The sequence below is a fragment of the Biomphalaria glabrata genome, chromosome 2, assembly GCF_947242115.1.
Source record: "Biomphalaria glabrata chromosome 2, xgBioGlab47.1, whole genome shotgun sequence".
Lineage (NCBI taxonomy): Eukaryota > Metazoa > Mollusca > Gastropoda > Planorbidae > Biomphalaria > Biomphalaria glabrata.
In genome coordinates, this window is record NC_074712.1 from 61,488,554 (window position 1) to 61,513,650 (window position 25,097).

Here is a 25,097-nt window from a genome sequence, read left to right on the forward strand (position 1 = left end):
ATAGACAGACAGACAGACAGACAGGCAGGCACACACACACACATATATACATACACATACATACATACATACATACATACCTACATACATACATACATACATACATACATACATACATACATACATGCATGCATACATACATACATACATACATACATAAAAAAGATAGATAGATAGATAGATAGATAAAAAGGTTTTAAAAAATAAAGAATATGATGAGTTCAAAGCACTGTTTAAGAAGCTGTGGGTGGAGAATTCCCATTTTTTTAATATATGTAATGCCTCTTTAGCCTTCTTGAGGATGAAGAATCGTACTTGTCACATGACACACGCATTTAAAACTATGTGACTTAAAGCAAAGAATATACGACCAAATCACGTGATCCACACCACTCGCAAAGATCTTCCTGCAGGGAACAATACCAGGTCAAAGAAGGAGATGCATACAAAGAAAGCGATCTGAAGACAATATCATGGTAGAGTTAGGACCTGACAATGAAATAGACTGTAATCCTGGTAAACAAAAACAAACGAGACAAAATGGAGATAAATCGTCAACAGATCACGTGTGGTGCCCAAAAGATCTAACAGACTAAGGTTACCATCCATCCATCCATCCATCCCAGTGGCGCTACAGCCCATGGAGGGCTCTGGCCTGCTTCAACACATCCTTCCATTCAGATCTCTCCTGGGCCTTTCGTCTCCACGTCCTAAAGTTACAGTGACTTTAAATCTCTGACCTATTTTTTACACACCAATAGAAAGGTAAACAAAGAACTAATTGACAATCCCATCGCCTGGACCAAAGGATGGGAACGAGGCGAGGTTGTAGCCTGAGGGGGGGGGGTCCGTGTCACACATGGCTTGTCAATCTAAAACGAGATCGATGTGTCGAATATTGTAGTGGTATCACATTTTAACAAAGCTTCAACTCTTACAGTACAATTCAAAAATAGTGGACGCAGTAAAAATGGATAGAAATCCATAATACTAAAATGTATTGATATATATTTATAAACTGGTATCAGCAACACATAGTCAATAACTTCAGTAATGAGATATGTTGAGCGGTTCTCAACCATTTGTATGATGGTGGCTAACTCCTAGCTACCCCACTGTCTTTACGTATCCATAGTTTTCAATCTTTTATCTTCTTTTTGTTTCTAGATAATGGACCTAGAACCACCGGACAACAGTACTTACTAAGTTGGTAGCCAAAAGAAGCCACTGAATAATACATTCAACATCTCCAGTTTGAAGTTATTCAAAAATTTAGCAGGCTGTTAAAGTGTAGATCTGGGATTTCCGGTGGTCTTCTGACCATTGCGTATAAAACGTTACACTAAAAGAACTCCGCAGACGACATGGTCAGGCTCGAGTTACCGTCCCTGCATATCACGTGTCAGCAGAGACAGTTTTAGTCCTGTCGCCCACAGTGATGACGCGTGCAGCAGGATATAGTCGTCGCGTGACATGTATGCTAGAAAGAGAAACAGGTCTTGGACAGTATATTTTAGGGAGAAAGGGAGGGGGTGAGTTTAGTTATGTAAGCTACAAATTACAATTTATGTAATCCATAGTCCGGAAATGAATTATTGATTAGCTTCAGACCAAATAATAGTACGTTAACTGATGCAGGACTTGGACCCACATGACCGGAAGGATTCCGAAGTCATTATTAGTGTACAATCTCAAGTACAGTTAAGAATTCTGTATTATCATTCGAAGAATGTCCGGGGCAAAGATGAGAACGCCTCGTCACTTTTCATCTTCACCCTTCCCTTAGTCTGTTGAACCATTGGGGCACCACATGCCAAACGAATAAAGTCTTTGAAATTGGGATTCTTTTCGAAAGAAGCTGTCTTTAGTTTCTATGGAAGCCCAAAAATTCAATTCCGAGAAGCCTAATAATAATGGTATTGGTAAAAATGGTATTGTTGGTGTGTTTCAATTCAATTCCGAGAAGCCTAATAATAATGGTATTGGTAAAAATGGTATTGTTGGTGTGTTTACTAACTGATAGATCTTGACAGATCAGGATGAATTTGTATTGTTGTTTTTATGTCTTACAATGTGTGCTTATTACATTTTTTTTAGTAAACATGTACAATTTAAAAGACATTAATTATAATGTAATCAAGCATGGAGATTAACATAGAAACATCAAGGTGTCATAACGTTTTACCGTTATAAGTTGTACTAAACATGATATTACTACATTAAGTACAAATGATTTAAAAAAAAAAAAATACATAGCTTATAAAAAGAGAAAATTAAAGTAATGACAAATTATTTAAACCATTAATCATATTAGAATATTAACCTTCAACTTGATAGCAGCTTGAGATCTAATGACCTGTTTTGTATATTAAATACATTTTAATACATCGTTTTGACACTGTGCTTAGTAGCTTAATATGTTGCGCCTCTTGAATTCTTATCAAAAGTGTACATGTTATTCCCCTAGCCACAATTCCTTCCTGAGATGCAAGATGGCACTTGAATCTGTTATAGTCGTTTCAAGGTAAAGCCTTTTACAATACGACTGGGTTCTCTTATAGTCGTTTTTGAGGGGTTTTTTTTGTGTGTTCAAAACAGTTCCTCTGGGAGCTTTTTTTTCTTTCTTTTATTTTCTTTATTTTTTTTTTTCTTTCAGACTTTTTTTTTTATTAGACTTGCAACAACTCATATAATTCATTACTGTACACATGGAGCTCTATTCCCATATTATGTTCCAATATGAAGCAGCGCCAGGTTCGCCATGGATACAAAGCTCAACTTAAGATATAAAATAATGTACAATTAAAAAAAATGTGATTCTTTTTTTTTCCTCCAGCATAGAATAAACTTCTTACACATTAAATCATCTCATCTCAGCCTGTGGTCCCTCCTGGGGCATGGGCCACCAACCAGCTACCTCCAGATATCTCATCTCAGCCTGTGGTCCCTCCTGGGGCATGGGCCACCAACCAGCTACCTCCAGATATCTCATCTCAGCCTGTGGTCCCTCCTGGGGCATGGGCCACCAACCAGCTACCTCCAGATATCTCATCTCAGCCTGTGGTCCCTTCTGGGGCATAGGCCACAAACCAGCTACCTCCAGATATCTCATCTCAGCCTGTGGTCCCTCCTGGGGCATGGGCCACCAACCAGCTACCTCCAGATATCTCATCTCAGCCTGTGGTCCCTCCTGGGGCATGGGCCACCAACCAGCTACCTCCAGATATCTCATCTCAGCCTGTGGTCCCTTCTGGGGCATAGGCCACAAACCAGCTACCTCCAGATATCTCATCTCAGCCTGTGGTCCCTTCTGGGGCATAGGCCACAAACCAGCTACCTCCAGATATCTCATCTCAGCATGTGGTCCCTCCTGGGGCATGGGCCACAAACCATTTACCTCCAGGCATCTCATCTCAGCCTGTGGTCCCTCCTGGGGCATGGGCCACAAACCAGATACCTCCAGGCATCTCATCTCAGCCTGTGGTCCCTCCTGGGGCATGGGCCACAAACCAGCTACCTCCAGGCATCTCATCTCAGCCTGTGGTCCCTCCTGGGGCATGGGCCACCAACCAGCTACCTCCAGATATCTCATCTCAGCCTGTGGTCCCTCCTGGGGCATGGGCCACAAACCAGCTACCTCCAGGCATCTCATCTCAGCCTGTGGTCCCTTCTGGGGCATAGGCCACAAACCAGCTGTCTCCAGGTATCTCGGTTCCGGGCGAGTCTCTCCAAATGTCCTCATGTCATGAACCTTCCAGCTGGACGTCCATACCTCTCCCAGGTCCGTGACTTTTGTTGATCTGTTACTTCTGTAGCTAGTGGTTTTTTCTGCATGGTAGGGTAGCTGGCTCTACGCCTAACCCTCCTCCTTTCTCAGCCTGGCTCGGGACCGTCACATCGCAGAGTGGCACATAAAATGCCTTCAAATCTAATTCTTACCACCGCGTTACAAAATTATCAGAAGAAATGCAAACATGATTTTAAAAAATAAAGTAAAAAAAAAAAATATACAACTAACATTGACCATAACAAACAGTGCAAGAGGAACCAAAGACTTCTATAACAAAAAAGTATGGAGTCCTTAAAGTTTCCAGATTCTATCTGTCTTAAAGGTCTTCTTAAACATCAGGTAATGCTGTCTCCTGGGCAGCACTCAACTCATCCTCATATTTGCGTGCTTGTGTAACATCCATCTGAACTTCAGGTGGGATTAGTGTTTATTATATATTCTTTTTTTGTTTTCTAAAAGGAAACCTCAGCATTTGTGCTATTCAATTTTAGCTTTGTCACCATAGAAATCCATGTGCCTCTTTTGTTGGCGTTTTTTTCCATTAGTATTTTATTAAACAACTACTACAAAGGGAATTTTTGGCGTGGGTTTATGAAAATAATAACTACTTGTTTTAGGTCCGTTTAATTTACATAAAAATATTTTTTAAAAAATGGAACGTTAGTGAATAATGTAGGAAGAATAGAGAAAAATATTTATTAAATTTGTATGTACATACAGCTTTCATCGGTAGTCAAATTACCTTTCACCTATGACGTCACCTGCAAGAATGGTAATACCTCAATAGCAAAGAGACATCAATGAAATAAAGCAATTAAAAAAGCATGGTGTACACTCAGACACATCTTCCATCTCTTAACACAACTATTACGTGGATCCAAAAACAAACAATTAATGTGTTGGCCTCCTTCAGTCGTAGAACGACTCTGGTTCATCTCGCACACTTCCTCGTGTGGCTGTGGAGCCCTAGTATTGGAGAGACACTCCCGTCCACAAATAGCGCAGGTTAAGGAACAATACTCAATGACATTTGGCACACATTTACACCATAGTCACATCAGATCTAGACCTACGGTCGGCTTCACTCCAATAAGGCTAGAACAGAAAGATTTAAAAAAAAAAACCACTAAAAATACTTAATACAATACGTGCTGTAAGTAAGTTATTGAGCGATTGATTTTCTCTAAACAAATTCATGATTGTTAGATTTTAAAACATTTTTTTTTACCCCGCCACCATTTCCGCCCCCTTCTCCTCGAGAAAAGATTCCTGGTTTAAGCGAATGTATAGATCTAGTACACTTTTTAATATTCCAATGATAAGCATTTAGATCTAGACTTAGAAAACAGTGCGCAATTAGTAAAAATATAATAATGTTGTCTTAAAAAGGTCTAGAAATCAACATACATGAAAGAAAGCAGAACCATGAATTAGCATATTATCACGTGTTCGATAAGACTAAGTTCAAGGTTACAAAGATATGAATAACGCAGGAGACGCTACCCAAAAAAAAAACAGTACTCGCTTAGGTATTGTGGTCTTAGTTAAATACCCTTAAAGAACAAAATCACACGTCTACCGAATATTTCTTAGTTTTTCATGAGTAATTCTATTATCGTATCACAATGCGATCTATTTCTCAAGGTGGTCAGTGCATCGGGTTATTTATTCATCAATACTTCAGCAGAGACATGAATCTGTGGACAATGTATCCTCAGCTGGAAGGTCGACCTAGTGCTGTAAGGTCTTCTCTAGAAGTAAACGTTTTCAATGAAGGTCAACGCTTATTAAAATTATCTCGAATGTCTGACCTATTCTCCCATTACATTTCCAAGTTAATCATTATTTAGTATTTACATTAATGACTATGTCAGAGAAACATATCTCCTGGGTGTATTACAGACTAATTCCATTTTTAAACTAGAAATATTTCGTATGGTTCTTCAAGTAGATTGAAAAATACATTTCCAATATTTTCTTATCTACTTTTTTTTATTCACTTTCCAATAGTACTCATGCTCGAGTACCGCAATGAAACAAAATGAAGGAATGAGTTTTTGTATGCATTAGTTTCAGCATATGGAATAGGTAATATGACTTTTGCATAATATTTTACTAAGTTTTTTTGTATTGGTAATGTATGATCAGTATTTTATGTATTATCGCAGCTTTATTTTTTTAATCTTATGTGACCTGTAGAGTCTCTAAGCTATTTTGTTAATGGTGTTATTTTAGTTATATATGGGTATCCATTAATACTGAAGACTTTACGCTATGTATTTCTCTAGCTTCTTTATGTATTCATGACTTGAAATATTCATATTAAAATGCTGCTCATGAGAGGTGGGATACAAAAAAAAGAAGAAGATCAGAATAATTACAATTATTTCTTGGTTATTTTAATAATTTCACTTACAGACTTTGTGATCTATGGGGATATGATCTAAAGCTCTTGTGTTTCTAAAACCGACTGTTAACGAGGGTTTAATGTGACCAGCACAACGAACAAAGGTATTTCTACTGCCTCTATATTCATGTAAGGATTTCTACTGCCTCTATTTTCATGTGAGGATTTCTACTGCCTCTATATTCATGTAAGTATTTCTACTTCCTCTATTTTCATGTAAGTATTTCTACTGCCTCTATTTTCATGTGAGGATTTCTACTGCCTCTATTTTCATGTAAGGATTTCTACTGCCTCTATTTTCATGTGAGGATTTCTACTGCCTCTATATTCATGTAAGGATTTCTACTTCCTCTATATTCATGTAAGGATTCCTACTGCCTCTATATTCATGTAAGGATTTCTACTGCCTCTATATTCATGTAAGGATTTCTACTACCTCTATATTCATGTAAGGATTTCTACAGCCTCTATATTCATGTAAAGATTTCTACTGCCTCTATATTCATGTAAGGATTTCTACTGCCTCTATATTCATGTGAGGATTTCTACTGCCTCTATATTCATGTAAGGATTTCTACTGCCTCTATATTCATGTAAGGATTCCTACTGCCTCTATATTCATGTAAGGATTTCTACTGCCTCTATATTCATGTAAGGATTTCTACTGCCTCTATATTCATGTAAGGATTTCTACTACCTCTATATTCATGTAAGGATTTCTACTGCCTCTATATTCATGTAAGGATTTCTACTGCCTCTATATTCATGTAAGGATTCCTACTGCCTCTATATTCATGTAAGGATTTCTACTGCCTCTATATTCATGTAAGGATTTCTACTGCCTCTATATTCATGTAAGGATTTCTACTACCTCTATATTCATGTAAGGATTTCTACAGCCTCTATATTCATGTAAGGATTTCTACTACCTCTATATTCATGTAAGAATTTCTACTACCTCTATATTCATGTAAGGATTTCTACTACCTCTATATTCATGTAAGGATTTCTACTACCTCTATATTCATGTAAGGATTTCTACTGCCTCTATATTCATGTAAGGAATTCTACTGCCTCTATATTCATGTAAGGATTTCTACTTCCTCTATATTCATGTAAGGATTTCTACTGCCTCTATATTCATGTAAGGATTTCTACTTCCTCTATATTCATGTAAGGATTTCTACTTCCTCTATATTCATGTAAGGATTTCTACTTCCTCTATATTCATGTTACGATTTCTACAGCCTATATATTCATGTAAGGATTCCTACTGCCTCTATATTCATGTAAGGATTTCTACTGCCTCTATATTCATGTAAGGATTTCTACTACCTCTATATTCATGTAAGGATTTCTACAGCCTCTATATTCATGTAAAGATTTCTACTGCCTCTATATTCATGTAAGGATTTCTACTGCCTCTATATTCATGTAAGGATTTCTACTGCCTCTATATTCATGTAAGGATTCCTACTGCCTCTATATTCATGTAAGGATTTCTACTGCCTCTATATTCATGTAAGGATTTCTACTGCCTCTATATTCATGTAAGGATTTCTACTACCTCTATATTCATGTAAGGATTTCTACTGCCTCTATATTCATGTAAGGATTTCTACTGCCTCTATATTCATGTAAGGATTCCTACTGCCTCTATATTCATGTAAGGATTTCTACTGCCTCTATATTCATGTAAGGATTTCTACTGCCTCTATATTCATGTAAGGATTTCTACTACCTCTATATTCATGTAAGGATTTCTACAGCCTCTATATTCATGTAAGGATTTCTACTACCTCTATATTCATGTAAGAATTTCTACTACCTCTATATTCATGTAAGGATTTCTACTACCTCTATATTCATGTAAGGATTTCTACTACCTCTATATTCATGTAAGGATTTCTACTGCCTCTATATTCATGTAAGGAATTCTACTGCCTCTATATTCATGTAAGGATTTCTACTTCCTCTATATTCATGTAAGGATTTCTACTTCCTCTATATTCATGTAAGGATTTCTACTGCCTCTATATTCATGTAAGGATTTCTACTTTCTCTATATTCATGTAAGGATTTCTACTTCCTCTATATTCATGTTACGATTTCTACAGCCTATATATTCATGTATGCTTAAAATTTCGGACTTATTTATTTATAATTAATTAATTATGACAAAATCCTGAAGGCTTCAAATCTCGTGTTTCAGGTGTTTCTGTCCACTTACGTATGGCTACCCTTTTATCATCTTAACTTATAAATTACAGACGCTATAAGAAGAAATAATTACTCCTTACTTTGTATGCATTTGTCCTAGCGTATAGAAAAAGAAATAATCTTTAATCTTTGTTTTTTTTCGGAGTATTTTATTAGATCTTTCATTAAATTATACTTGCTTATTACGGCTCAGTCAATTCAGTTTTATATGTATGATTTAGTGTTTAGTTTTATGTCCTGAAGTGTTTCTACATTTAAGTGATTTTCACTTTTCCTTTCTTTACTCTTGTACGATAAAACTATAAAAAAAAATCAAACAAAGCATTAGGGTTTAATAAAAGACATTTCTATAAATCAACTAAGAACATAAAACTAAAATGTTATTTAACCTTGGTTAGGCCGATAATAGAATATGCATCCTCCGTTTGGGACTCCTCAACACAAGAAAACATTAAGAAACTGGAACAGACACAAAATAGAGCAGTGAGATTCATAACAAACGAATATTCACTCTTAACCAGAGTAAAACCTTTAGTAAATTCACTAAATTTAGAAAGCCTTCAGGACAGAAGACTCGTAAGTAAAGTAGCAACTATACATAAAACACTGAACCATAATCTTCAAATACAAAAACAAAATTTAATAAAATACTCAGAAAGACACACAAATTAAAGGCACATTCCTCGTTCCATATGCTAAGACAAATTTGTACAAATACTCCTTCTTCCCTAGTGCTATTAGAGCATGGAATGGGTTGCCTGAGTTAGCCAGAAAAACCAGTGACTTGGCAGAATTTAAGTCATTGGTTATATATATGCATGACTAAATGCATGACGCGTAGGACGTAATCATCTTCTTTTTTGAAGTAACGTCTGTATTCTATAAGATAAGATAAGAAAATATGTCCATCAGTTTTAACAAGTAACTTATAAATGTTTCTATACCATAACACACTAAATTCAGTCTCGGTAACATCTCTGATAAATAGATCCATAGTCAGATAAACAAAACCGTTAGACTAATCCACAATTATCTTTCAGTTTCTTTTAAATACCAAGATCTGGTTTTATATGTATATGGACATTCCGTTTAAAAAAAAAACAAACAAGGGAGATAATGAACGCACGAGTTGCTGCCCCTGATGAACGTGACAAACAAGCGTCTCCATCATTTCGGCGCACACACATTTCCATTTTTATTGTCTCTGGACAGAACTGTTTTCCGAATAGCTAGATGCAAGTCAGACCAATAAAACAAAGGCATACACAAACAAAGCATTTATGAAGGGTCAACGATAAATGCAGGATGTTTATGCTCGGACCTTCAATTGTATTTGAAATTGCCTGTTTTTTACAAAGCGTATATCAACTCTGTCTAATAAAAAGTTTGTACGCCTTATTTCTCCCATATTCGTCGAAGAGTAAGGGTAAGCTTCATATAACTATTAATTGACAGAGACAAGACATGAATCAATGAAATAAAAGTATCCAATTAGTGGTAATTATTTTTATTCTTTCAATCTCTATTCTATCTCTCGCTTATTCAACTCACTCCGTCTGTCTATCAGTTCAAAATATTTTACACGTTTTATTCTCACATTTTCCATTCTAGGGGGAAACTAATACTTGAGTATTCACATATACGGCTAAATGTGTTGGGTTTAGTCCTCTTTAATAATTGATGACGTTATTTCTCCCTCACGCATTCTCTGATCAAGTTGATACTTTCAAAAATGATTTATTGTACCTAACAAGACACGAATCAATATACAAAAATACTCAATTATTCAGTTGATCATTGACAATTAATTATTTTGTTTGATATCAAATAAGGATAATGAATTATATATAATTGATAGATATAGTTTTAAGGACGGAGTTTTTCCCCTTTAGATACGTTTTTTTTTTTTTTTTATAAAATGTTTTTTTTTTACATTCTTTTTTTTTTTCTTTCAATATCGCATTCTTCAACTCAGTCCGTCTGTCTGTCCGTCCGTCTGTCTGGTCAAAGTCTTTACACGTTTTATCTCCCACTTTCAGTTCTAGGATCAAAATGCAACTTTGCACAATTATTTATTGTCGATGACAATATATGAATCAATAAAAAAATAAAAATTGGTAAATCAATAAGTGTAATTACTTAATTAACTTTGTTTTAAATAGGTATTGTACTTAATTATACTAAATTTATACAGGGGCCCGGCGCGAAACACAGACGTTGACTTGAACGGCGGCGGGCTACCCTTGAAAGTGCTTTAAAATTAAACTTGTTTCTCAAATCTCATTCCCAGATTTTGATTTCTTTGTTTTCTTTAAGCCCTACCTCCTTCACAAAAACTTTACAATTTTTTGTACACGCCCTTTGTACATTAAAAGACGCGCTATAAAATGCCAAGCCCAGCCCTGACATATCGAAAACAAATAGCTAACACAAAACTCACGTGCACGAACCGGTAGCAGCAGACTTGTGTGTACAAGAGCAACACTTTAAGCAGAATATCAAACCCGCATTGGCTATTAGCCTATTACATATAAATGGTTTGCTAACGAGAAGTCGAGGTCAGTGTATTTTCAACCGTGTCAATAACAGCCGCGTTAGTGTTGTGATGAGAGCTGATATGCACATCTGAATATGTCGAGATGATGACTGTAATGCACTTATGAATATGCATCAATAATAATTATATCGTAGATATTTATAAACCTCAAGTACTAAAGACCTACTCGTCTTTAGGTCATAACCTATTTAGCCAATTAAAACAAATTATATCCAGTGAGTTCAGCTTCCTATTTAATCACATTATTTGTGAGTTTTACATGTCACAGGTGTTTCTTTAACTCCTTCTCTCCTAATTGACAATTTTTATAACCTTGACTTTGTGTTATATAAAAAGAGCAATGCATTCTATAAAATAAAACATTTTCTGATACCAAAAGAAATGTTATTGGAGGCTAATCACAACAGGGGAGTGAAATGTTATTGAGCTAAAGGAGGAAGCTCATTGGAAAGTGGAAAATAATTGCGCGGAGAAGGAGTTAAAGTTAAAGAGCATCACATCCTAGCCTTAAGCTCCCCTCAGGTTGGAAAAGTTGGCAAAGGCAGGGTTCAAAGCGCGTGACATCGAGACGACAGTCCAGAGACCAGGCAGCTGGTATTGTTGAAACATCAAAAGTACTAAACAAGAGGCTCTTATCCTAAGTTGCATATAATTTAGTATATCATCATTTTACACATTCAACAGTATATTTAAGGAGAGTTGAATTAACTCATTGTTACGTAACTGAAGTTCGAATCCCGAACAAGGTCAATGATTTTTAGGAAACTTATATCAGCTTAAATGTGTGTCAGTCTGTCTGTCCGTCTGTCTGTCTGGTAAATCTTTATGTACGCGTTATCTCCCACACCCAATCTCGGGTCAAGTTAAATTTTTTCACAATTATTTCTTGTAACTGACAAATCAAAATATTTTTAGCGACTCCCGAAAGGGGAATAAACGCTATTAGTTTTGTGTGGTCTGTCTGTCCTTCCGTCCTGTTTAGATCTAAAAAATAGAGAAAAAAATGAAAATCGGACATAATGATATTTTAGATCATTCAAAGTTCTAATGTATTGTTTTATATTTAACTAGTTTGCTGATATAATCAGTACGAGTATTGGCTGCAAAATGTAATACATTGTCTACGACAGAACCGAGGTACTTAAAAGTTAGCACTATTTTAAAGCTCTGTCGAAGTACAGGAACGTTGCCCTTTTCCCCCCATCACTGCGAAAATCTATTTTGATTTTCTTGTTGTTTTCATTTACATATTTAATATAATGTTTAAAAAAATAAAATTTCGCTGAAATAATCATTTACGTCTGAACTCTCTAAGAGCAGAGCAAAAAGAGCAGGGCTAGAAGAGCAGGGCTAGAAGAGCAGGGCTAGAAGAGCAGGGCTAGAAGAGCCGAATCATCTGACATTTTTAGACGACGCTTTCTGGCATTGCCGCCTCTGTTTCAATTTAACCAAAGATTTCAACACTGATTCAGATGGAGATGGAGCTTAGGTATACATTTTTTTTGTACTGTACAGTATCTCTCTACGTAACTTTACGTATGACGTCAGGGTCAAGGGATGTAATCCATATAATCCACTGTCTGACCACTAGGTGGCCGCTGGCCGAGCACTGACTGAGCAGGATTGGGACAATCCCATCTCCAGGGTGGACAGCGCCCCTTGACAGATGAGAAAACTAAGACGCTATACCCCCATGACCGGGTAAATAGTTTAGGGATCAGACATTTCAATAATGGACTTTGCCGGACAACTGACCTGACAATGGTTATTTAAAATTCACACATCCTAGCTGCATATGATGAATTTAAAACAATCTTTCTTTCTATCTATCTATCTATCAATCTATCTATCTATCTATCTATCTATCTATCTATCTATCTATCTATCTATCTATCTATCTATCTATCTATCTATCTATCTATCTATCTATCTATCTATCTATCTATCTAAACGTTTTAACTAATCAGGTTAACCTGTTTTCACATCCATGTTTAACATAGCAGGTCGCGGGTCATATCCGGCTAGTAGTACTTATATTAATAAAATAGGCTATGAGGCAATGAGCAAAACCTGTCGGACATTACATCACAGTGATTGTTTTTCACAGTGCCTGTGTCGTCAGCCAATGTGACTGATGGGGGAAAAAAATAATGCTTTTGCCTTGAGGTAATTTCTTTTACATTAATTGCTTTCAATTGACGACAACATTGATCACGTAATGCCATTTTTTATTCTAAATTCAGAGTCAAAGGTTAACAAGGCTAATAAAAAGCACTTTGAATTCAACTGTGAGCTCATTAAGAGTTTTTTCGTTATTTCATACAAAATGTCATAAGTTTGAACGCTTGCTTCTAAAAATGTTGACAACTGTTCGATAAACGCAAATAGTTTGGTTTGTTTGAAATCTCGGATAATTTATAATGAATCATTAGCCATAGGCGGTTCAGTATTTATCGCAGCCTTATAGGATATTAATTAAACATTTAAAGCGACCATGCTTTACATTTCCGGGTACATATGGTACATATTCATAAACATGCCCACCAAAAAAATTGCATGAATAACGGACAAAGTTATAAATGCACCATAAACCGGAAGTATGTCCTCAAAAAATACCTAAACGTTTCCTTCTCATGAGACATTCCCTCCCCAGCCCGACTTCCTTTCAAAACAAAATAATTCCTTCTGGCAGAGTTTTCCTTTTAGCTGCAAGGGGAGTAAATTCATGACAAGCGTCCAAAATATAATGTCTTGATTTGTCTGCCCTTGCTCCGGGAAAAAAATACACTTCTAAAAAAAGTGACTCTTCGTGATGAGTTTTTTAATTATTTTTTTTTTTTAATAGAAGAAAATAAAAAGAAAGAAGGACTTAGTAATGCAAACAGAGAGAGAAAAGAGAGAGATAGATAGACAGAGAGAGAGTGAAAGAAGAGAAAGAGAGAGAAAGAATGACAGAGAGAAATAACGAGAGAGAGAGACAAGAAAGAAGGAAGAGATAGAGAGAGAGAGAGAAGAGAGAAGGAAGAGAGAGAGAGAAGAGAGAGAAGAGAAAGAGAGAGAGAGAGAGAAAAGAGAGAAGAGAGAGAGAGAGAAGAGAGAGAAGAGAGAGAGAAAGAGAGAGAAAGAATGACAGAGAGAAATAACGAGCGAGAGAGAGACAAAAGAGAAGGAAGAGATAGAGAGAGAGAGAGAGAGAGAGAAGAGAGAGAAGAGAAAGAGAGAGAGAAAAGAGAGAAGAGAGAGAGAGAGAGAGAGAAGAGAAAGAGAGAAGTGAGAGAGAGAGAGAGAAGAGAGAAGAGAGAGAGAGAAGAGAAAGAGAGAGAGAAAAGAGAGAAGAGAGAGAGAGAGAAGAGAAAGAGAGAGAGAGAGAAGTGAGAGAGAGAGAAGAGAGAAGAGAGAGAGAGAAGAGAGAAAGAGAGAGAGAAAAAGAACGAGAGAGAATGAAATTCTATCCAAAGCAAAACAAAGAGTGGAATGGAGAAAGACGTTAACAGATCTCTCATGGTGCCCCCAATGGTCTAACAGATTAAGAGATAAGAGAAGGCAACCGTGTCTAAAAACAAAAGCCATTTATGTTATGGAATCTCAATCTATTTTGCATACAGTCTATAACAAAATATCTAAATGAGAAGATGTGTGAACATTAAGCATCATAGAATATGAATGACATGGTATCTTGATCAAATTAATAAAGGGACAAGTAAGGATAAAGATAGTTTTATTCCTGTATTATTACATATCTCTTGTGTGACTAAAGAGACCAATCCTTGATACACAGCTGCGGTCACAGGTTTGGCATATGTGATCATCGGGCGCTGTTGCATTTTCATCCTTCTTTCTACTACTGCTGTGTATGACATCTGCAATCCTAGACCCTTCCTTTATGCTCGCTCTCCATGTGGATCTATCCAGTGCTACCACTTCCCAGCTGCTAGTGTCGAGTTTGAAGAGCTTCATGTCGCGTTCGCATACATCCGTATACCTTAAAAGTGGACAACCCAGCGGCTCCCCTGCCTTCTGTTAGATCACCATACAGAATGTTTTGTGGAAGTCGACCTGCTGGCATTCTGTGAACGTGACCAAGCCAGCTAAAGTCTCAAGGTGTCTGCTGCTGATAACACATCAGAGGTCCCGGCACCCTACTCTACGTAGCACTTTCAAATTGGTTATTTTTGTTTGATGTAATGAAAGCCAAAAGTACAACCTCACGAACAGAACTCATCTCGAGACAGGCTTTCAACTTTAGCCCCTAGATAAGAAGCCAAGCGGTTTTACTATGCAGCCAGATATCCAATATTGATTATCAAAACCACATTTGCATACAATTTTAATTAAAAGTGTATACAGGCTGACAAAGTTGACAACATGATATAGTTATCTTCTTCTTATCTTATATAATACAGACGTTACTTCAAAAAAGAAGATGATTACGTCCTACGCGTCATGCATTTAGTCATGCATATTAACCAATGACTTAAATTCTGCCAAGTCACTGGTTTTCCTGGCTAGCTCAGGCAACCCATTCCATGCTCTAATAGCACTAGGGAAGAAGGAGTATTTGTACAAATTTGTCCTAGCATATGGGACGAGGAATGTGCCTTTATCTTTGTGTCTTTCAGAGTATTTTATTAAATTTTGTTTTTGTATTTGAAGATTATGGTTCAGTGTTTTATGTATTATTGCTACTTTACTTTTGAGCCTTCTGTCCTGAAGGCTTTCTAAATTTAGTGATTTTACTAAAGGTGTTACTCTAGTCAAATGTGAATATTCGTTTGTTATGAATCGCACTGCTCTATTTTGTGTCTGTTCTAGTTTCTTAATGTTTTCTTGAGTTGAGGGGTCCCAAACAGAGGATGCATATTCTATTATTGGCCTAACCAAGGTTAAATAACATTTTAGTTTTATGTTCTTATTTGATTTATAGAAATTTCTTTTAATAAATCCTAATGCTTTGTTTGATTTTTTTGTAGTTTCATCAATATGTGGATTCCATGACAGTTTTTCATTTATTATAACACCTAGGTATTTTGCGTTTTTAGTCTGTGTTACTGGTTTGCCATGAATAAGATAAGTGGAATTAATTTGTTTTAGTTTTTTTGTTACTCTTAACAACTGACATTTTTCTGGGTGGAAAGACATGCTCCAATTTGATTCCCATTTCTGTAATTCATCTAATTCTCTTTGTAAAATATCTGTGTCTTGTGTTGTTTTTATTGTTCTATATATTATGCAATCGTCTGCAAATAATCTGACTTTTGTTCCTGAAGTAATGCAATTTGGTAAATCATTTATGTAAATTAAAAATAGTAGTGGACCCAAGACTGTTCCTTGAGGTACACCTGAGTTTACTGTTATCGGTGTTGATTTAGAGCCATTTATTATTACAGTTTGTTCTCTCCCTATCAGAAAGTCTTTAATCCACTGATGCAGTGGACCATTAATGCCGAAATATTTTAATTTTTTAAGCAAACTATGGTGGTGAACTTTGTCAAAAGCCTTAGAAAAATCTAGTAAGATAGCATCTATTTGCTCACTATTATCTAAACCTTTTGAAAAATCATCAATTAGTCCTATTAGTTGTGTTTCACATGATCTATATTTCCTAAAGCCATGTTGGTATGGTGTGAGGACATTATGTTTGTCTAAGTGGTTTATGATGTTGCTACATATTATGTGTTCTAGGATTTTACATGTGATGCTGGTAAGTAATACTGGTCTGTAGTTTCCTGGGTCAGATTTTTCTCCTTTTTTAAATAGGGGGGTGACATTAGCTTCTTTCCAGTCCTTTGGTACTCTGCCCTGGTTAAGTGAAGCCTGAAAGAGTATTTTGAACACTGGGGCTAGCTCATTACTTAGTTCTTTGAGTAATCTAGCTGGAATACCATCAGGTCCAGAAGCTTTATTTGGTTTGGTGTTGGCTAATAGTTTTTGAATTCCATTTTCTTGTACTACTATATCTTCTATGTTGTCTACTTGGTTCAAATTCAGTAATATGTCTTTGTCTCCTGGGGCTGAGAATGCTGATGCAAAGTATTTGTTTAGAATGTTTGCTTTAGTTTCATTATCATTATGTATTATGTTATGTTCATCTTTTAATGGCGCTACGCCTGTTGTTTCCATTTTCTTAGACTTAATGTATGACCATAGGTTTTTGTTGTTGTCTTTAGATATTACATTGTTTATGTATTCACTCTGCAGCTGTCTGCTTACTTTTTGGGTTAAGTGTTTAATTTTTATATACTTTTTGTAAACTCTTTCTGCATTAGTTTCTTTAAATTTTCTATCATTTGACTATCATTACACACCGTCCGTTGATTTGTTATTGTTTTTTTTTTCTTATTATGTCATGTAAACTCTCACATAATACTTTGAGCGTAACCCCACCATTAATTTTTTTTTTTTTTTGCACTTCATAAAACTGCCCGCATTTCAACCACCCCCTAAAGGTCAAGATACAAAAAAAAGAAAAAAAAAAACTAAAAAAAAAAGTATTTGAAAACTCAGTTAATTAAAGCCAGTTGTAGATCTAGTAACTGGACTCTTAGACTAGTTCTTTCCCCCCACTCCCCCACTGTTATGGAGTGTGTGTGTTTGTGTGTTTCTATGGTGGGAAGAGTTTAGCGATTGGTTGTGAATGACGCAAGATAGGTGGCAATGTCGTCACTTGGTCTTAGTTAGGGGAGACGACTCCAGAACGTGAGACTGAAAGGTTGTGTTATTGAACTGAGTTGGACTTTGTTAAGAAATATTATTACTAAAGTCTAGCATATTTATTTTACCTCATGTCAACTAGATTTCGTCTATATTATAATTAAAGTTATATTTAGCATTGTTCACAAGGGAAGTTACTCAAGTTATTTTAAGTTTTATTAGTCATGATTTAATACGCCTACAGTTGTTTTTTTTTTTTGTCTACCAGCAGTTTGGTGCTTCAAGTCAACGACCGTCAACACCACCACCCCACCGCACACACACACACACACACACACTTATTTCTCTCCGTCATTCGGGTCTCATTATCTCCCCCTTCCATTCCCACCTTGTACCTCCACTTCCATACCCACAATGCCACATCAATCTTCTACCTTCTTACCATCATTATCATTGTCTGCCCTTTCGCATCCCATCTTTTCTACCTGTCATAACCTCCATCTGCCCCCCCCCCTTTCAGGGTCCTTTAAATACCCTCCGCACCTTCCCCGCCCCGTCTTCCAACCCAAATATTCAATCCTCCTCCTGACATTCAACATTAGCCATCCAGCGTTGTCAAGAAAGAAGCTATAAATAAAAGAAAGAGCAGAAATAAAAAAAAAGGACACAAAAAACAATGACGTCATTTACTTCGCTTCGCTTGCCATTGCCGCCGTCATAAAGAGGCTTCCCAATAAGTGACATGTCAATTGTTTTTTTGGTCATATTACGGAGACTAAATAATGCCGTATGATGTGATGGCTGGCTCGACTGTCTAAGGCAGTCACCCACAAACAGATCAATACACTGGATCGATGATTGACACCTGGATCTCCGACCAAGTAATTAAGTTTCTCATGAATCATAGATCTAGATGAGTGAAAGACCAAGAACCAAAGGGTCACGTGATGACGTAAGAATACATTAACGAAAAAAAAAAGCTCCTTGCTTATTTTAAAAAATCAAGCAGCTACATTTTAGATCGATTTTCTTCGCTTATCTTATCTTATATAATACAGACGTTACTTCAAAACAGAAGATGATTACGTCCTATGCGTCACGCATCTAGTCATGCATGTTAACCAATGACTCTAAATTCTGCCAAGTCAGTGGTTTTCCTGGCTAGCTCAGGCAACTTATTCCATGCTCTAATAGCGCTAGGGATGAAGGAGCATTTGTACAAATTTGTCCTAGCATAAGTGTCTTTATCTTAGTGTTTTTCTGAATATTTTATTACATTGTATTTTTTGTATTTGAAGATTATGGTTCAGTGTTTTATGTATAATTGCTACTTTACTTTACTTCTATCCAAAGGCTTTATTAATTTAGTGATTTTACAAAGGGTGTTACTCTAGTCAAATGTGGATATTCGTTTGTTATGAATCTCACTGCTCTATTTTTGTGTCTGTCCCAGTTTCTAACACTTGTTATTTATCTAATAATAATAATAATAATAATAATAATGATGGGAACCTGGGCTTGGAGATTAAGCGTCTATGGAAATTGTCCAAAATAACAATATACCCATTGTTATATCAACCGAGGGGATAATAACAACTGACCTCACAGACACCTTCAAGGCCCTTAACATTCCTAGGAACATCTTCGTTGCCTGTCAGAGGGCGGTACTGCTGCAGACCTGCCACATCACCAGAAAATTCCTCAGTGGAAACTGTTAAAGGGACTACGATGAATTTTGTTTCTCTTTAGCGAAACTCGACCCTGGCAGCGCCAGAGAATGACTACTCGTTCATTTCTAACATAATAATTTTATTTATAAAGCGCTGTTAACAAACATAATGTATGCTCAAGGTGCTGTGATAAAAACTACAAACATACACGAGAGCTAAAATGACAAACTAATCTAAAAAAGTTTTACATTGCACTATAGTCCTTGCACAGAAAAAGCCCGCAGACCGTAGATTTTGAGGGAGAAACGTGGCACCACTAGAAGCGTTGAGTTCATTGAGCGCAGGGCTCAGTGACGGACACAGGGAGTGATCATTTTTAAGTTATGCAATTTAATTTACAACAAGTGAAATGAACCACAAACAATGAGATTCATAACTCCGCCTATCCTAATTAACGATACCATTGTTGATTTGACCCCATTAAATAAAATTGATTTTTGGTTTGGTCTTATAAACGTGTATTTGCGTAATATAAAAGCATGCATTCTCTTATATTTCTATACCAGAAAGTTATGTTTTTTTATTACAAACAAAAATACTATTAAAGTTTAATCATAACAAGGTAGAATGTACAAATGTGAAAAACTAACAATTCTGTCAGAACATGGAAAATAATTGCGGAGAGAAAGAGTTATGTACCTTTGTAAATCAAAAATTGTTATCATGAATAAAGACTTTAAAGAGGGTAATGAAGAACCACCTGTGATCTATTTTAACGATCTCATTTTCACCTTATAAAATATCTTTAAAAAATAAATTTCAAACGTGGAAAAAAAACTAAAATACAGTATTACCATGAGATTCATTACGCCACCGTCAGGCTAGGAAAGTTTAAAAAAAAAAAAAGTGCCTTTGCATTATGGGAAAACATTCATAGCATTTCTGTTTATCTTTGTCATTAAGTGTGAACGAATTTGAAAAGCAAAAAAAAAGCTTTAATACAGTTTTTTGTTGACACAATATCAGCCAGAGGGGAAATGTAATTAAACTTTTAACTAGAGCGATGTTTGAAATAACGCAGGAAGTGCCATAGGGAAATAAATAAAGGCAATATGTTTATTTTGAAACACAAAAAATGCGAAATGAAAAGCAAGGAATCAAACTGAATGTATAATTCACAGCGCTGAAATGCGAATGTTAATTAACGTGATAATTAATGATTTTAACAAAAAAAAAGGTGCAACAATGACGCAATAATTAGGTACGAAGTTCACCATGACCTTTGAGTGAGAGAGACGAACGATTGTAATGCTGACTCTTTGTTATGAATATAATTAAAGAAACATGCCATGAATGTCAGAGAGAAAGAGAGAGAGAGGATAAAAGAGAAACAAAAACAGAAGGAAGGAGAGAAGTAGATAAACGAAAAGAAAGAATTTACAAAGGGAGTGAAATTATGTGGAAAAAAAAATATGATACATAGATTGAAAGAGAGAGAGAGAGAGAGAGAGAGAGAGACTATATAAAAAAAGAGAAAGCAGCACAGGTAAATATAGATCAGACAAGGGAAAGACAAATCAATACATTGTGGATATCATCGAATAGAGTTTTAGATCTTCGCTGGAGTTGTCATCACAGTGTTGAACATGGAGATGGGTCTTGGAGTGTACTTGTCAGATATTGGTCATTAGATGGTAGACCTTGAACATGTTAGAAATGCCCTCGTCTGGAGACTTGAGACGCTTGATTCCTATCGGAAATTCTACAAACGCTCTAATCACTTCAACCTTTTAATGTGCCAAATTGATAAGCTGGTGTGAATATATTGAGGACACATAGATTCTATATTCGCAAGACTTCTGCTTGGTCTTTGTCTTGTTTATATCCTGACATGTCTGGGTCTTTGTCTTGTTTTTGTCTGATCGAAGTCTTGTTTCTGGCTTGAGTCTCTGCCTCTGTCTTGTTTCTGGCTTGAGTCTCTACCTCTGTCTTGTTTCTGGCTTGAGTCTCTGCCTCTGTCTTGTTTCTGGCTTGAGTCTCTGCCTGTCTTGTTTCTGGCTTGAGTCTCTGCCTCTGTCTTGTTTCTGGCTTGAGTCTATGCCTCTGTCTTGTTTCTGGCTTGAGTCTTTGCCTCTGTCTTGTTTCTGGCTTGAGTCTTTGCCTCTGACTTGTTTCTGGCTTGAGTCTCTGCCTCTGTCTTGTTTCTGGCTTGAGTCTCTGCCTCTGACTTGTTTCTGGCTTGAGTCTTTGCCTCTGTCTTGTTTCTGGCTTGAGTCTTTGCCTCTGTCTTGTTTCTGGCTTGAGTCTCTGCCTCTGTCTTGTTTCTGGCTTGAGTCTCTGCCTCTGTCTTGTTTCTGGCTTGAGTCTTTGCCACTGACTTGTTTCTGGCTTGAGTCTTTGCCTCTGTCTTGTTTCTGGCTTGAGTCTTTGCCTCTGACTTGTTTCTGGCTTGAGTCTCTGCCTCTGTATTGTTTCTGGCTTGAGTCTCTGCCTCTGTCTTGTTTCTGGCTTGAGTCTCTGCCTCTGACTTGTTTCTGGCTTGAGTCTCTGCCTCTGTCTTGTTTCTGGCTTGAGTCTTTGCCTCTGTCTTGTTTCTGGCTTGAGTCTTTGCCTCTGTCTTGTTTCTGGCTTGAGTCTCTGCCTCTGTCTTGTTTCTGGCTTGAGTCTCTGCCTCTGTCTTGTTTCTGGCTTGAGTCTCTGCCTCTGTCTTGTTTCTGGCTTGAGTCTTTGCCTCTGTCTTGTTTCTGGCTTGAGTCTTTACCTCTGTCTTGTTTCTGGCTTGACTCTCTGCCTCTGTCTTGTTTCTGGCTTGAGTCTCTGCCTCTGTCTTGTTTCTGGCTTGAGTCTTTGCCTCTGTCTTGTTTCTGGCTTGAGTCTTTGCCTCTGTCTTGTTTCTGGCTTGAGTCTCTGCCTCTGTCTTGTTTCTGGCTTGAGTCTTTGCCTCTGTCTTGTTTCTGGCTTGAGTCTCTGCCTCTGTCTTGTTTCTGGCTTGAGTCTCTGCCTCTGTCTTGTTTCTGTCTTGAGTCTCTGCCTCTGTCTTGTTTCTGGCTTGTGTCTCTGCCTCTGTCTTGTTTCTGGCTTGAGTCTCTGCCTCTGACTTCTTTCTGGCTTGAGTCTTTGCCTCTGTCTTGTTTCTGGCTTGAGTCTTTGCCTCTGTCTTGTTTCTGGCTTGAGTCTCTGCCTCTGTCTTGTTTCTGGCTTGAGTCTCTGCCTCTGTCCTTTTTCTGGCTTGAGTCTTTGCCTCTGTCTAGTTTCTGGCTTGAGTCTCTGCCTCTGTCTTGTTTCTGGCTTGAGTCTCTGCCTCTGTCTTGTTTCTGGCTTGAGTCTCTGCCTCTGTCTTGTTTCTGGCTTGAGTCTTTGCCTCTGTCTTGTTTCTGGCTTGAGTCTTTACCTCTGTCTTGTTTCTGGCTTGAGTCTCTGCCTCTGTCTTGTTTCTGTCTTGAGTCTCTGCCTCTGTCTTGTTTCTGTCTTGAGTCTCTGCCTCTGTCTTGTTTCTGTCTTGAGTCTCTGCCTCTGTCTTGTTTCTGGCTTGAGTCTCTGCCTCTGTATTGTTTCTGGCTTGAGTCTTTGCCTCTGTCTTGTTTCTGGCTTGAGTCTCTGCCTCTGTCTTGTTTCTGGCTTCAGTCTCTGCCTCTGTCTTGTTTCTGTCTTGAGTCTCTGCCTCTGTCTTGTTTCTGTCTTGAGTCTCTGCCTCTGTCTTGTTTCTGGCTTAAGTCTCTGCCTCTGTCTTGTTTCTGTCTTGAGTCTCTGCCTCTGTCTTGTTTCTGGCTTGAGTCTCTGCCTCTGTCTTGTTTCTGGCTTGAGTCTCTGCCTCTGTCTTGTTTCTGGCTTGAGTCTCTGCCTCTGTCTTGTTTCTGTCTTTTCTCTGCTTTTCTGTGTCCTACATCTCTTTGAGTCACTGACTCTATCGTGTCTTTTTCTCTGTCTCTGTCTCAGTCTTGTCTCTATTTTGAGTCTAGTTTCTACCTTTGTCTTTTCTCTGGCTTGACTGCCTTTTCTCTGTTTTGATTTTTTAAAATCTGTCTTTTCTCTTTCTTGTATCTGTCTTTTCTCTGTCTTTTCTAGGTCTTGTATCTGTCTTTTCTAGGTCTTGTATCTGTCTTTTCTCTGTCTTTTCTAGGTCTTGTATCTGTCTTTTCTCTGTCTTTTCTAGGTCTTGTATCTGTCTTTTCTCTGTCTTGAGCCTTGCTTCTTTCTCTATATTGTCTAACAAAAATTTCACATTATTTATCTTTTTACACACGCGCACGCACGCACAGATCTATAAACGCGAGTGAAACATTGAAACTAGCTTTGGTTACCTCTCGCTCTAAAAAATAAATAAATTATTTAAAAAAAAAACAAGCAAATCTATTTTTAGAACAGCCGGCGCTTAGATCCACGCCTCCATTACCGGCTTGTAATTAGAGCTGAAAGAGGGGGGGCGTGAGAAGAGAGGAAGGGAGGCAGAGGGAAAAAGAGAGAGAGGGAGAGAGAGTCAGAGTAATAGAAACAGAGAGAGGCGGTAAGAGAACATTCGCATGCTGCTCAGGAGAGCTCACCTTGATTGATTCACACCTGGGGTCAAAGAGCAACATGTACAGATGTTATCAAGGATATCATCGCACTTATCATCATGTCATTCGCTGTAATGTCTTCATCGTTCCTTGTATATCAGATGACTTCATGTTGTAATACATGCCATTAACATTCTGAGAAGGCTTCAAGCTTGACCAAGTATATCAGTCATTCGACGGTAAGGCGATACCTAATGGCAGTTTGTGAAGATATTTTTTTACAAAACTTTATCAACTCACTCTGTCTGTCTGTCTGGTAAAATAATAAAAATGTGCACACGTTATTTCTCCCACACAAATCTCGGATAAAGTTGAAACTAAGCACAATTATTCAGACAAGACACGAATCAATAAAAAAAAGTAACCAATTAAAAAATTAATTACTGGTAATTATTTTTTTATTTTTTTGTGTAATAGCAAACAAGGGAAAATTATACTTTACTATTCAAAGATATGGCTAAATTTGTTGGGTTTAGTCCCATTAAATAATTGTTAACGCATTTTCTCCCTCGCGCATTCTCCGATCAAGTTGATACTTTCAACTTAATAAAACTATTTATTTTACGTAACAAAAGATGAATCAATAAACAAAAATACTCAATTAGTAAATTATTTATTGGTAATTAATTATTGTGTTTTGATATCGAGTAAGGGAGATAATTTGTACATTATTGGTAGATATATTTTTTAGAGCGGAGTCGTTCCCCTTTAGATAGGCTTTGTTTATTTAAAAAAGTATTTATTTATTTTGCGTGTCCAAAGACCTACTTTTCTTTTGTTTTCTACACATATAGATCTAACTCGTTGAATAAAATCAAACTCTCTGATGTATGCTTCAGATGTAACTGTTACATCTATGGTATGAATGTATATTTTATATGCTTATAATGAATTGTAAATAAATAAATATACGGCACACTTTCTTAGGGATAGTAAATAGTATTATTATTATTAATTAATGATTATTTTCTGGCACTGCCAGGGTCGAGCATCGCTGTACATGATCTGTCATAGTAATGTAGTGACGTCGCCTGCGCTGGCTCGGACATGCATCCCAAAAATCATTCTCTACGGGCAACTCGAGTCTGGCTCAAGAAGAACTTATCGCCCCCACCTCCGTTACGTGGATGTGATAGAACGGGATTTAAAATCAGAAAACATTGACACTGACCATTGTGAAGACATAGCCTTAGACCGCACTAGTTGGAGAGAGACGGTGACCAAGAAAGCTATGGACAGCGAGAAA

At 37.0% G+C, this 25,097-nt stretch overlaps 2 protein-coding genes across 5 annotated transcripts in view; both read right to left on the minus strand.

Annotated features, from left to right (window-relative positions):
• Positions 1 to 25,097, minus strand: part of LOC106061862 (FMRFamide receptor-like) — an 87,273-nt gene that overhangs the window by 21,026 nt on the left and 41,150 nt on the right. Inside the window, exon 2 of one of the 4 annotated variants that reach the window (XM_056021795.1) lies at positions 23,837 to 24,042. The exons of 1 other annotated variant lie outside the window; for it this stretch is intronic. The gene's annotated coding sequence lies outside the window, so the exon portion shown is untranslated. Of the gene's footprint in view, positions 1 to 1,203; positions 1,709 to 23,836; positions 24,099 to 25,097 lie in introns of those variants that run through there. 2 more of the 4 variants (XM_056021797.1, XM_056021798.1) reach the window with 2 other exon arrangements.
• Positions 21,275 to 23,872, minus strand: LOC129924741 (eukaryotic translation initiation factor 3 subunit A-like). Its single transcript, XM_056021251.1, has 2 exons — positions 23,837 to 23,872; positions 21,275 to 22,909 (listed from the first exon to the last, which is right to left on the minus strand). The coding sequence occupies exons 1-2, from the start codon at positions 23,870 to 23,872 to the stop codon at positions 21,275 to 21,277; spliced, it is 1,671 nt and encodes a 556-aa protein (XP_055877226.1).

Bases quoted from the DNA above. Each gene is read 5' to 3' on its own strand.
- LOC129924741 (XM_056021251.1), bottom strand. From the start codon at position 23,872: ATGTTGCTCTTTGACCCCAGGTGTGAATCAATCAAG. The intron at 22,910-23,836 runs GTGAGCTCTCCT...GACTGAAGCCAG, and splicing joins CCAGGTGTGAATCAATCAAG to AAACAAGACAGAGGCAGAGA.